The sequence below is a fragment of the Lates calcarifer genome, linkage group LG17 (assembly GCF_001640805.2).
Source record: "Lates calcarifer isolate ASB-BC8 linkage group LG17, TLL_Latcal_v3, whole genome shotgun sequence".
Classification (NCBI taxonomy): Eukaryota; Metazoa; Chordata; class Actinopteri; family Centropomidae; genus Lates; species Lates calcarifer.
The window spans coordinates 5,886,274-5,900,000 of record NC_066849.1 but is presented as its reverse complement, the minus strand read 5'-3'; the positions used below and the strand labels follow the sequence as shown (position 1 = coordinate 5,900,000).

General features: G+C 41.7%; 1 protein-coding gene across 4 annotated transcripts in view; it reads left to right on the top strand.

Annotated features, from left to right (window-relative positions):
- palld (palladin, cytoskeletal associated protein) overlaps positions 1-13,727 on the top strand; it is a 51,753-nt gene that overhangs the window by 7,240 nt on the left and 30,786 nt on the right. For all 4 annotated transcript variants that reach the window (XM_018669915.2, XM_051076968.1, XM_051076967.1 and 1 more), the window contains exons 3-4: positions 12,810-12,985; positions 13,382-13,448. In XM_018669915.2, the coding sequence (XP_018525431.1) occupies positions 12,810-12,985; positions 13,382-13,448 (243 nt within the window). The remainder of the gene's footprint in view (positions 1-12,809; positions 12,986-13,381; positions 13,449-13,727) is intronic.

Below are 13,727 nucleotides of genomic sequence, written 5' to 3'. Positions count from 1 at the left end.
CTCTTCCTCCTACACTGTGTGAAACAGACTTGGTATGAGGTCATAGCAGGTGACCCACTGCTGACTCATGACGTAGCCTGACTGTAATGCTGACTGTTTGGCCTGTTTCAGGAAGGCCATAATTTTAAATTCTCCCTCATGGGCTCATTTGATCTCTGCAGGAGGAGGGGAAAGGAAAGAGCACTGGTATTTTTATACCTGCTTTTTTTTCCCTAAATTTTGCAAGCATGATGTCATTTCATATTTAGACTTCAAATAACGAGAGAGCCTGGAGTGATTGTGGGGGTGCACTCATACTTAAAATTAATACTATATGGGGACTATTTGACAAAAACTTCACATTCCTGAAACATGAAAACATTTCAGAAGGAGGAACTTTAACTACTGATACTGTATGGAGATTTTGCAAGTTGATGTGAGGCAGTCAGTTTGACGTATTATTTAGTTCTCACCATGCTGATAACAGACTGTGTGTTACACGTGTACAAAGACGTGTTTAAGGCGTATGTGCATCTGAGCTTGTTCACTGCAGGCTGCTGAAGAATTTTGTGATGTAACCATATATAGCAAAAGCAACTTTCGTGTATCACTGTTGAATCAGGCCCACTGCAGATTATACACATTGAGGCATAAGCAGTAAAACATTCAGATGGACACATGTCAGTGGTATTCCTCAGTGGCATGTTAATGGCAGTTGTGACGAATGGAGCTGTCCTGTCTAATCCTCAGCGGTGGCCCCTGGCCTTCCACTGGCCTGGAGACAGAGTGTGAAGTTTCTCCCAGTGAGGTGAGACTTTTCCTGCTCCTCTTCCACCTTTGGAGTCTAAGAGACTCCTGACCTTGACCCCTTAACACATACAGTCCCAAAATTCATGCTGATCTTCTTATCCAGTTACACATTTCCGTATACAGGGTATCTCTGGCAACATATTTTTAAGGTTACACTATAACCTTGTACATACTGCATGAATTTAAGAACAAATGGACTATATTTGCATCTGTTAATCCAGAGAATAAACCTTTAATAATGTTAACTTTGTGCCTGAACCATGCACACAGCCAAGAGGATTCTGGGCTTATTGACAGCACCATGTTGAAATCACGTTTAGTGCTTAGAGGGTGAGTCTTGTACTCTGTGACAAGGGATTTCTCACGTCTTGTTTTGTTGCTCAACATAATTTAACACAATGTAATTTGGATATACTACACTAGATAGCTGATGCAATAGCAGAAGAAATATTTGCCTGTAGGATATGGTCGACCTAGATAGAGTCAATTATTTGCTACAAAACTAAGCAGTCAGGCCAGAAGGAGTTAAATATGAAAGGGAGTAAGAGTAGAGGGAAATGAGATTTGTAGGGAGTTATATAAGTGGATCAGTGACAGTTGAAGAAGTGGAATACCAGATTTAATATGAAGCATGTCTGTTGCGGACAAAGGCGGCAGTCATGCACGGCAGGAGGATGGTAATCTAAGACAAGTTCAACAGGAGGATGGGCAGAGGACACTCCATAAATCTTTACCCTGTGCTTCAGCCTCTCCTCCGCACTGACTGTCAGCAGGTCTGTTTGACCTCATCGGTAAACATGCACACACTTACCATGACCATTAACTTACTCCATCAGGCCTGTCCTGGTCAGTCGAACATGAATGCTCCGACAAACTACTATCAATCAGGTCACAGCAGATCAAGTTACTCCAGTTTCACACAAAATACAGGCAAAAAAACCCACACTATTTCAAGTGCAGTGTATGGAAAACTGGCCAGACACTTTCTGGAGTGAGCAAGGTGTTAAAGGACTCAGTTAAGGTTTGTAGTTTAAAGTCATCCGGGCCTTGGGGTCTGTTCCACAGCTGGGCTGTGAACAGTAAGCAGCGGGTTACATTCCTCTGTTCACCTGTTAAATGACGTTCTGCTATTCATCATGCTTGATAAGGCATGGCCATTAGATTCAGCTTACAGTAATCTGCCTTTTGATGAGATATTTCAGGCTGTTATTTTTCCTGGACATTGGATTCCTGTGTGGCTGCCAAAAAGCTGCGTTTGAAGTTGAGCCCGATTCAATTATGTATCTCTGACAATATTGAAGTGGTGGAATTTAGTGTGTGTTGTTGTATGTGTTTGTGTGTCTTGAGTGTTTTCGTCTGGATAGAAATAACTGCAGACTCTCTTGGTGCTCAAAACTGCAGATTGTGTGTACGTGTATTGTGCACTTGGCTTTGTGAAAATCTGTGCAGGGATACTTGTTTTACGAGCAGATGAGGGGTCAAATGGGACTCATAAAAACAAGCTCAAGTCTTCCTTCCCATGTACATGTGACAGGATAACAGCTGTGTGAATGTTAAACTGTCTTACTTTGAGACTCAAGATATGCATCTTTGTTCCTCAGTCCCTCCATATTTGTCTTTTGCATATCAGTTGAATAAAATATCCCTGCTTTTCCTTCCCTTTGCTTCAGTGCAGAGGTTCCTGATGTCATGGAGAGAGACAATTTGGCATGGGGGGTCTGCTTTGCGGGATTTGGTTTCATATGAGGGAAGGAGGAGGAGGAGAGGAAGATGCTCCATGTCTAGCGCATGTGTGTCTGATCAGAGCTCAGATCTAAGTCCATAAATTCAGAGTGAGGAGGAGAGGTTGCAGAGTTCAATCCCTGACAGCAACTTCAGCCTGTTGCCTCGATTGCCATTCATCTCCCATTCATCTCCTGTAGTAGAAGTTTGTTGGCAGTAGTTTTACCATCATTACTTGTCTTTTTCAGTCTTCAACAAAGCAATATTGCAGGGTGTTACTGCTTCTCTCTTTGAGTTCAGTGCTGACTAATGTGCATCCAGTTTGTGAAGCATCCTATCAGTGTGTTGCTCACTCTATTTGCCCTTTAAGACTGTCTCACTCTGGTTCAGATTTGGCTTCAGAACTGAAAATGTTCAAGGATTCTGATGTTGAGGTGAATTATCCACCCACACACCAGGAGAGGTGGTCTGGCTGTAATGGAAGCAGATGTTTTCGTATGTTTGTGTGTTTGCATGTTTGTGGCAAGGTCGTGGGTGGCTGGTGGATCATGCACATTTTTTTAAACCAGAAGTATGCTGCTTCCTCCTTTCTTGAGTCAGAAATTGCACCTGGCCCGTGCAATTAACACGATGCCAACTACTACAGGACAAAGAAAAGTAAATTAACAAAGAAAAAGTAAATACTGTTAAATTAATTGTCACCATTTAAAAGATATGTGTTGTAGATGACTCAAACTATAACCATACATGTGACCACAAATCTGCTCTGTGTGGTTCAGCTATTGCATTAACTCCATCTAATTGTTGCTCCCAGGAAGTTATGATACATACCTAGAACAGACACAGACTGTTCTGTGGTTTGTCTCCAGCTGTAATTACTCAGTGGCAGGAAGATCGATGAGTATGGTTATGGAAGAACTTACAAATTTGTACATTGATGAAATTTGTTGCGTAGGATCTGACGTAAGCACTCCCATAGCCTAGGTGTGACAATGTACTGTAATGTAATGTTAAAGCCTACTGCAGCTTGGATGTTGGAGGAAAGAGTTTGATTTAATTAAAGCCAATGACCCTTTCATGAAAATAAAAAAACAATAATTATAACTCAGCAACAGTTGGCCAATAAGACTGCTGATCGTTTTATCCAGCAGTCCACTTCCTTTTACTTGAGGCATGTTGCTGTTTAAATATGTGGGCTCATTTGTTTCATATGACTGATATGTTTAATCTCAGGCTCTTCTGGATGTTGCTTTTGTTGGTTTTCTCGCTGGATTTATTTGACAGTTCCGAGGATGTATCGTCCTCCCAGCATGACATCATGAGAGGACATAGCTAGTTTCTGTTTTTGTTAGTGTCATTTGGTCTCCTTGGAGCGAAAACAGAAGTTGCCATGACAACATGCCCCCATTTTTTGTGATTTCAACTGACCCTTGAGAGACCTTTCTTTAAAGGACAGCGAAATATTATGTGGAAGTGGGTGTCTGATTGAGTACACATGGTTGTTTGTGGTGGGACAGAGGAATTATATTTTATTTGTGTGTGAGTATGTGTGTGGATGTTTTAATGCATCCATCTGCACCTGTGTATGTTTGCATGTTAATAAACCCAGCATGTTGCTCTGAGGGAGAAATCTCTTTAATCTTGTTGACTCATATGTTAAAGAGCTGCTTCCATCAGCACTTTCTGTTTTTGCTTTGTGTAATTCTCTTTTCTCTCTGGAGGAGGACACCAGTCAGACATAGCAGTGAGTCTGAGATGGCCACTGTCAGTCAGTCAGTAATTACCAGGAACATCCAGTGACTGTAAAAGCCCTTCCTCTTATTAACCCGTGTTTTATAGTCACTTAGGGGAAGTACGGTGCTTTTCATGTTGTTATCACTACAAATGGAAGAGAGCTCTTTCACAAACCTGAAGAATTTGAATAAAAGAACCATATGATTACAGCGGGTGCCACTGGGACAGGACGTAGTTATGAGTGTGTTCTTCTCATCATAGATTTTTATGTCATGCAATCTCTCTCTCTCTCTCTCACACACACACACAGAGAGAGAGAGAGAGAGAGAGAGTAGGCCTTCCTAGTAACAAGCACCACAAATAATCCCACCTGCCACGTCCCAGTGGTAGGCTCTCAGGATCTTCATTGACAGTGTGACCAAAATATCACTGGTTCTGCCTGTATAAAAGTCTACACTGGAACCCCTGCAGAGAGTAAAAGACACCACACCCTCTGATTCAGCTCTGGACTGTACATCAGGCATCAACACCAGGCCCCTAAACAAACCACAAATAGCAGGTTTTTATCTGCTGACCTTGGTGAATTTGAAGTTAAGAGTGTTTGGGATTGTTATATTGTCACATTTTGTGTGGGTGTGTGTACAAAGCATGGCCAGACACAGTAGCCACAGCCATCTGTCTTGTTCTTGCCAGGTGCTGCCAGCTCAAAGTGGTCTATTTAGATCCTGACTTATGCAAGCTATTTTTGTTCAGACCTAACTGGGCTTTTTAAGTGGCCTACTTAGTTCTGGCATGTGGGATTTATTAAGTAAGGGCCAGTATATTTTACTGCCCTCTGTTTTTGTGCCACACAGTAGTACGTACTGTAGCACTGTCTGTCATCTTTTATTTTCGTGCTATCCATGTTCCTGGAGTCACACATCAGAGCCCCAGAGGTTTCCATAGAGACAGGGTCATTTGGCTGGAGCCCAGGGTTTGCTGTGGTTCTTTTGATGGTCAGCAGACTGTGGACTGGGCTTGTATAGGAGCGCAAAAAAAAAAACAAAAAAAAACAAAAAAAACAAACATGTTTTGTTGTTTGGGTGACAGATTCCAGAACAAAAACAGCAAGAAAATACATGAAGCCCGCAGAATGTATCACATTAGAGGAAGTTTACCTGGGTCCAGCTTTGAGGTGTTCAGACTTACAATGAGTTTGACTTGTATGGGTAGTATTTTTCCTTGTAGTAAGGAAGGGAAAAAACATGGAGACAATTCAACCAACCACTGGAATTATATGAATGAATTCAGTGTGGGCAGCTGTGAAACAGTTTTTGTGTCTTAAATGCATCTTAAATGTATTTTTTCTGCTCTTCTGTCTTGTGTGGAATTTGGCAGCTCTGGGCTGCTCCCTCCCTCTCAACCCTGGGCTCAGTCTAAGCATTGTGTGTATGTCTGACTGGGTGACTCAGAGTGGCTGTCCTGGTGTGAGAGTGTCAGTGGCTCAGTGTGTGTCATGCTGTCAGGAGGAGAGGCTCAGTCATCCTAAGATCAAGGAACTCAGTAGTGACTTTGGTTTAACTAACTGGCACCAGCAACGACAGCTCAGGTAAGTCACAGATTGAACAAGTGATGTCATTTGCTGGTATACTGAAAGTATACTCAAACTTACGCTGTAAATCTCTTTTATTTGATCTTCACTGTCTAGCCATACATTACTGTTACAAGGGAGATTATTAGACTCTGGGGAGACACTCACCCTGAGTGAGAGTACAGTCATGTGGTTTACATCTCACTGGATTGAACCTGGTAGAGGATTTAGGTCTTTTACAAAAACACTGCTAACTTTTATATTTGCTGTGGAAACATGTAATGTTGCTTGCTGAAACAGTGTAACTGTGTGTAATTTGTGTTTGAATGAATGAACGAACCTATGAACAGGTTATATTGTTCTCTATGAACAAACAGAAAAAGCTCCCTTCTTTAAATCTATTGATTTTTCTCCTGATGAAACTGACTGACTGAAACTGTAATTAAGCTAAATATGTGTGTGTGTGTGTGTGTGTGTGTGTGTGTGTGTGGGGCGGGGTGGGGGGGCATCCCCATGAGTGCCAAGGTGTGTGAATTTGTAGCTTAGCTCAGCTGCTGTATGTCTGTCACTATTTTGGTTGACTCTCTCTCTCAAAACACACACACACACACACACACACACACACACACACACACACACACACACACTTCATTCACTTCAACAATTCATTCCTGCACTGACAGATACAGTTACAGTAAGTTTGTTGTTTTAAACTGCAAGATCTGTACATACAGTATTAGTATATAAGTTATATGGTACAACTGCTGATAAATTCTCGCTAACCACAGTATGAATTTCACATTTTACATTAACACCCATGGTGATTCAGTCTAAACAATTTGGCTGCCTGGCACACAGACACTGAGATGAACATGAGGGAGACTTTGCCAATCTAGTCCACCCTCCCCCTTGGTTAAAATTCCTCAGAGAAAAATATCCCTCATTGCTTCCGGTCAAAGCTCTGACTGTCATCTGCAGCTGTCTGCTGTCCAGAATATTCCAGTGATCTCTGACCCGTGATCCTGTGCCCCGATTAACAAGGCTCCATCATCTTAAAGTTCCTGCATGTGTCATCTTTAATCAAGGCATTTGTGTTTGCATGCACTTTAGGCACGTAGCAGATCACTTAAACTAAGGTCAATCTCAAATGTGGGGTCCTAATATTTCTTTTTCAGTCCAGATGATAATACTCAAACAAATGGCCTTTTAGTAGAAGATTTGTGCATCTACTGTAGCTTTATTTAGACCATCAAGTAATATTCTGACTGTATCATTTAAAATCATTTAGCCTCCGGAAGTCTAACATGCAAAACTCTTTCCCATCGTTATAATGGTATCAGTATTAAATGATGATTGAAATGATTCATCTACAGTCTGGAACAAACTGCTATGTTTGTTGAGCAAGACAAATATCAGACCAATTGCTTACATTTTTCCCACAATGATTTGAATGTTACATAAACATTTGACATGTCATGGCCTTCTGCAGTTAGTATGGCTGACAAGTTAGCAAACACATATAAAATTACACATTCAGAACATTATCAGAGTGTTGATGAATATGAGTCCAACTACATTTCTCATTTTTCTCTGCCCTGATTTGGTCTTCACCAACTCATGAGAAAAGCTTGCTAGATGTGCCACTATGATGACTGTCTGCTTTTTGGTGCTGGGCAGCTGGAGTACAGTGGATTTATCACAACAAATTCACTTAAAACAGCTGCCTGCCATTCCTGGAAAAGATGCTGCTAAGGGCAGTGAGAATTCAAAACTAATCTGAAAGAGGCTAAAATGCTCTGTAGAACTGAGGAAAACAGCAACCTCCTTCACACTTCATATAATCTAAACAGTGACTTTGAGCCTTTAACTCGAGTCTACAGCCATTTCAGCATCTCTGTGATGCTATATTTAGGTGCAGCACTGCTTTGAGCTAAATGCTAACCTAGCAGGTTTTGTGTTTACCACATTGGCCATCTTAGTTTTCATGTTAGCATGCTAATGTTTGTAACTCTGTACCATAAGTACAGCTGAGGCAGATGGTGTTGCTAGCATGGCTAAATATATTGATTAAATACAGTTTCAAGTTCAGTTTCAGTGTTATCATATAAAATTCATTTTTCTCTGAGCTAATGTGTTTGTGTGAGTGGATCTGCAGTCATTTTTGGCACATTAAGCTGCTCCCGGTTTAATTATGGGAATATTTTGTTGGGCAAGTAAATGATGCATTGAATGGTAGCAATATTGGTAGCACTGCATACCTGCAGGGCAGGTAAATTAAGCATTATGTGGTATTATGGAAAATTACAGTAATAAGGAGGGCTGCGGTGGGAATAAATATTTTGCAGCTTTAGTGAGGTTTGCAGCTTTACTGCTTTTAGACCTTTCACTGAGAGCTGCATTCGTTGTTGGTTTCAGTCATCATCCGTGGGAAAGAGGAAACCCAATCTGCTTTCCATCTTGCGTTTGCATGAATTAGGAGATATTTCTGCTGTGGATAATAAAACCAACATTGCTTGCTATAGAGCTTGGGCAGTTTCAGCTGACCTCTATTGTAGTTTGTAATTAGGGATAAAGACAGCCTCGATGCTGCTTTTCTTGTCCAGTTGCACTTTGGTTGACTTCTGTGGTCCATAGGCTTGAGACCGAACTCTGAAAGCGAACCTGGGAGTAAAACCAAGTACAAACATATCTGTGGAAGTTTACATCTGGTCTTCCCATGCCTCGTATCTCCTAGTGATTGTCGATTGACCTGTGGGTGTGGTTTTGTAAGCTTGTCACTCCTACATCCTGTCAAGGTCATTCTTGTGATTGAACCCTCCTTCTTTCTTTTTCTCTTCCCTCTGCGCTCTGGCCTCAACTCGTTTGGGTTTGTGGTGAAACTGAGCCTCGCTTCATAAAATTTTCCATCAACAGCAGCAAATAACAACAGGGTCAGATGAGGAGAGTATGGCCCTCAGCACGCACTACGGAGGCCAGGGCAACAGGCTCTGGTTTGGCCTGTCCCGTGGAATGCTCTCTTCTTCTGTAAATAGGTTAATGTAGGGAGCACCATTAAACCAAGATCATCCTCCCGTTGATATCTGAGGCGTCATCTGGCCTCAATTGTCTTGAGTGAGATATATAATGTATAATTGCTCTCTCACATGCTATGCTTTATTCAGAGAGCTGTTGACAGGCTGGTTGATGGTGATGGTGGGATGTTTAGTCACCATCCTGGCTGGCTGCCGTAGAATGAAGAGGTGGTACTCATGAAGCCTATTTACTTTCAGCTATTTTGTATGCATGTTCTGAATAGTTGTGTTTTATAATGGTATTGTGTTAAGAGGAAATGGGTGGTAAAGCTACATTCTGCCAAGAAATTTCTACCTTCACTCAGCTCTCTCAGAACATTGAGTGACTGCTTTTCTAACACACCCAGCTTCCCCCTCCAAATGAGCCTATTGATGGTGGAATTCCTTCTGTGCCTCCTGGACTGTGTGTGACTCAACAAGTCTCCGCTCCCTCACTGGAGAAAACACTCCACGCTGTTTAGGCCTATAGCACCATGTTCAGCACATTCCAAAGAAATAGAGAGGGGATTAAATAAACATTACTGTCTGTCTTTAAATGAGTTTACTCAGTAATTATGCATAATGGTAGATCATTAAGGTTGATTAATAAGGGGTTTTTATTGTTGTGCTTGTTGGGAATGGTTTGTGCTTCCTAGTTTATGCTCAGTCAACCCTCAGAGGAGCTGATGAATCTTGCTCTGTGTTTTGTCAAATTGTGCCCAAACAAATTTACATTTCCATTCCTTTACTCCTACTGAGCAGATGGTCTATGTTTTAAATTCAGCAAGAAGAGTGTGGTAGACCTTTGTGCCATAACCAGAGTGGAAAAGTACTGAGGACATTTGATAAAGAAAAAAAACTTGTAAAATCACTGATAAATCCACATATGTCCACATATGTTGCTGCATGGAAATGCCATCTTTTTTTTTTTTCTTGAGATCTGGACGGATTCAGACCACCCTGTGGAAAACATATCCCCTGTTGTTTGCTGGCCTCAGTTCACTATAGTTATACTTACATACACTTACAAAACACACAGTACCTCAAACAGCCTTAACATCCCCCTTCACAAAAACCATAGTCATTAGTTTAATGATGTCATGTGTTACATTAAGCTCTTTCCTGTATGTGTTTAATTTTAACGGCGCTCAAAAAATGTCCAAATGATTTTCCTATATTGAAGGGGATTTGTATTGTGCAGGCCACATCAAACTCAGAGCATATGGCTGCAAAGTCCACAGTGAGCCATTTTGATTAATTCAGTGAGTGACTTAAAAGAAAGTAGTGAGGTTTAACCAACAAAAGAAACCTGAGTTTCCCAAGCAAATCCACAGCAGACGTGGCAGTCACCCAAACGAGTTGTTTTCCCTTTTCTCTGCCTGGTTATAATCTGGAAAAATGGATTTCAAAACCACACAGACATATTGGTTTGCTCAAACAATCAAACTTTTACTGTCTGTCAGTTTCGTACCGAAGAATTTGGCCTGTGTCACATAACAAACTCAAGTCTGACAGGATGTGTTGTCTGGGTCATGTGTTTGATGCACAGATAGCTGGGGTGTCTGAAGCGTGGCAGATGACTCTCCGCCTTGGGCGCTGACACACCAGTGGATGAGGTCTCCCTGCTCGTGCCACAGACAGCTCCTCATGTCGCGATCTGTTTCCTATCATTTAACACACCGGTGTCTGGCTGCAAGACAGAACCAGTCAAGTATTCTTTGTTTCGCTTCGTCCAGCAATAAGACAGAGGAACTACCACGAGGAGTCTATTGTTCGGGGGGAGATTGGTGTGAAAACAACGCAGAGAAGCAGAAACAGAGTGACAAGGCTCTGCACTGCTCCACCTGTCACTGCTACTGATGAATTGCTCAGTGTGATCCGTCTCGGTATTGACACAGCGTATAATTTTTCCTGTCTGACCCGGCCTGACTCATGCTCATTCACCTCCTGTTCCTGTACTTGCCATTCATTCATTCACTTTCTCAGTCTCAGTCCGTGATCCCACACCCACTCTGTCAGGTGTAAATCCTTGAGTATGAAGTGTTGTCTGAATATTTTGGCTGATGGATGGCTTTCCGGAACAGGAGTCAGCCTGCTGTTTGAGTGGAGTGTGTAAAATCAAGTAATGGCTTTACAGCAGGACGACAGGAATTTTTATGCAGCTCTCCAAGATAGCTGGATGTCCTCAGGTCAGGGCTCTGGATGGACAGAACAGCTGTTCTTCTGGCATTTTGGGAATTCCTGCCCCTCCTCCTGTCAATGCAGAGGTCGAGAGGTGACCAAGACATGTATGTCTTTTCCTTTAATAAGGTGCTGATAGGCTGTATGGAGTGTCTTCCATCAGTGGAGTGTGTGTATCTGGATTTTATGTGTCTTTAGCACTTCTAAAAAAAAAGTGCTAATTACTACTGATAAAAGCAGCAGAGACACACAAATCATGACATTTGAGGCCACTTATATGTGTGCCTTTGTTGGAGATATGTGATGTGAACCCTGTCGTGTGATCCTCTATTTGATGTGGTAACATGGTGCTGGGGGGTCGGGGGGGGGTCTCCTTTAATCATAACCCTGTGAAGAGAGATGAGACGGACGAAGCTGTTCGTGTTGTAGACTCATCCCTCCAGGGTCCCAGATCAGGGAACAAAGACCAGTGTTAGTGGACCCCAGGGAGGTGGTACAGGGCCCAGGCGCCTGCCCAGACACACAGACCTCTGATTGGAAGGAGGGAAAGGGTGTATCTGCTTCCCGTAACACGGCGTCTCGTCAGTGCCTTGGGGTGGCTGATATTTGGCAGATATGGAAACTCAGACATGCCCAGAGGGTGTGTGTGAGTGTGTGAATGAGTAGTTAGTGATGTGAATTAGACTGGCAGGCCTCCATCATATTTGGCAAAGGTATATTTAAGTTCAAGTATTTGTCAAGAAGAGTGAGTGTTTGTCAGATAAGATTTTATTGAAAAGCTACATAAATTTCATGATTCATGATTCTATTGCCTGAGGTCTATTGTGTACATTTTTTTCTTTACTGGATTTTTTTTCTTTACTGGAATGGCTTTTTTAAACCTTTGGATCAGCAAATTAACCATACTGTTGTTGTAAGTTGGTGAGTATTATGTTTGGTAGGAGTGATTTTCTAGACCTTGTATCACTACAGTCACAAGTAACTTATGTAGATTATCAACAAGTGAGGGATGGCATGTGAATGTTGGTGCTTGGATGGTCCACCACTTTTTTGTACAGACATTTATGGCCTGTTTCATAAACTATTTGATGGGTTGTTATGGAATTTGCTTCATATATTCAGCGCACATAAAGGAAGAATTCTGTTGATTTTGGTGATCCTTTTTCTTTTCCTTAGCTGGTTCCTGAAAGATGAACTGTAATAACTTTAATACCCTGACTTGTTTTTTTTACATCCTTCATCGAGTAAAACGTTCAGATTGTTCAACACTTTATGACTAAACCAGCAAAATGAATGAATTCCCCATCCGTCTCAGCTGAACTTTGTGTTAATTATCACTTAGCCAGTGTTACCATAGTTATATGCTGAACTGGTGAATGATGGTGAGCCTGCTGAACATCACCATGTAACCCACAGCTGTGCCATGCAGCCTCACAGATCCACTGGCATTGTTGTAGACTCATGTTGTCATGTTGTCATTGTCATGTTATACTCTGTTTTTATGAGTTCAAAAGTCAAGTTTCTAATGTGAATAATGATAGCTGTATTTATCACTCAGTGTAGTGCAGTTTGCAAACTGTTAGCTTGGAGCACCAGTTTAAACTGTCTACAGGGTAGAAAAGAATGACTGAATGTCTATGTTCATCACACTCCTGCTGTAGTTTGATTTTTCAAGTGATTATTATAAGCCTTTGATCAGTGATTCAAATCAGTTGTTCTGATTGGCACAGCTTGTTAAAGTAACTAAAGTTGTGTTTCACCAGGTGGTTCTGTGAGGGCCGTGAGCTACACAACTCTCCCGACATACAGATCTGGAGGGATGGTGACCTGCACACACTAGTGATCACTGAAGCCTTTGAGGACGATACAGGACGTTACACCTGCGTGGCGTCCAACAGTCTTGGAGCAGACAATACCTCTGCTGAGGTTTACATTGAAGGTCAGAAATTAAATGTATCATTTTTGCATCAAGTAATTGTTACATTCATTACATCCATATAGTTAACTAACCCTTACAGCTCAGTTTTGAATATGGACTTCTGCTGTCGAATATTGCTTTCAGGCATAAAACAAGACTACTATTCTTCTCACACAACTGGGCTGTAAGTGTTAGTGTTAGTGAATAAGACTGGATTGTAAAAGGACAAAGAGCTATATTCTTTTTGTACATGATTTATGAGAACTATAGCCATATATTTTGGCATACATTTAAGACTTTTAAAAACAGCAAAACAACTTCCCTAGGAATTTGTTAACTGTCAGCATTTTATTGTTGAATAAATGGCCTATGTTAAATGGAATAACCATCATTGCTTTTATTTACATACCATTGTAGGAGCTTCGTCCTCAGACTCAGAAGGAGAAGGAGCAGCATCAAAATCCAGATCAGGAACCATGCCTCAGTACGTGTTCCTGCATGACCTCTTGTGACCTCATGCCCGAATGAACCTTGAGACCCTGAACAGGTTAACTGAGCCCTACAGCAGCTAATCAGGTCTGCTGCCTGCTCCTATTTAATGAGACCCTTAAAGGGCCCCTAAAGAGCCATAACCCTGACCCCATGCACAGGCCTCAATCTAAATAATGAGAGGTGCGGAGGGTTAATATGGTCACCCTGTCAGGTTTGTCCCCTGTACTTATTTCCAAATGTTAAACTTTTTGCCCCTTGTTAACTTTCACCC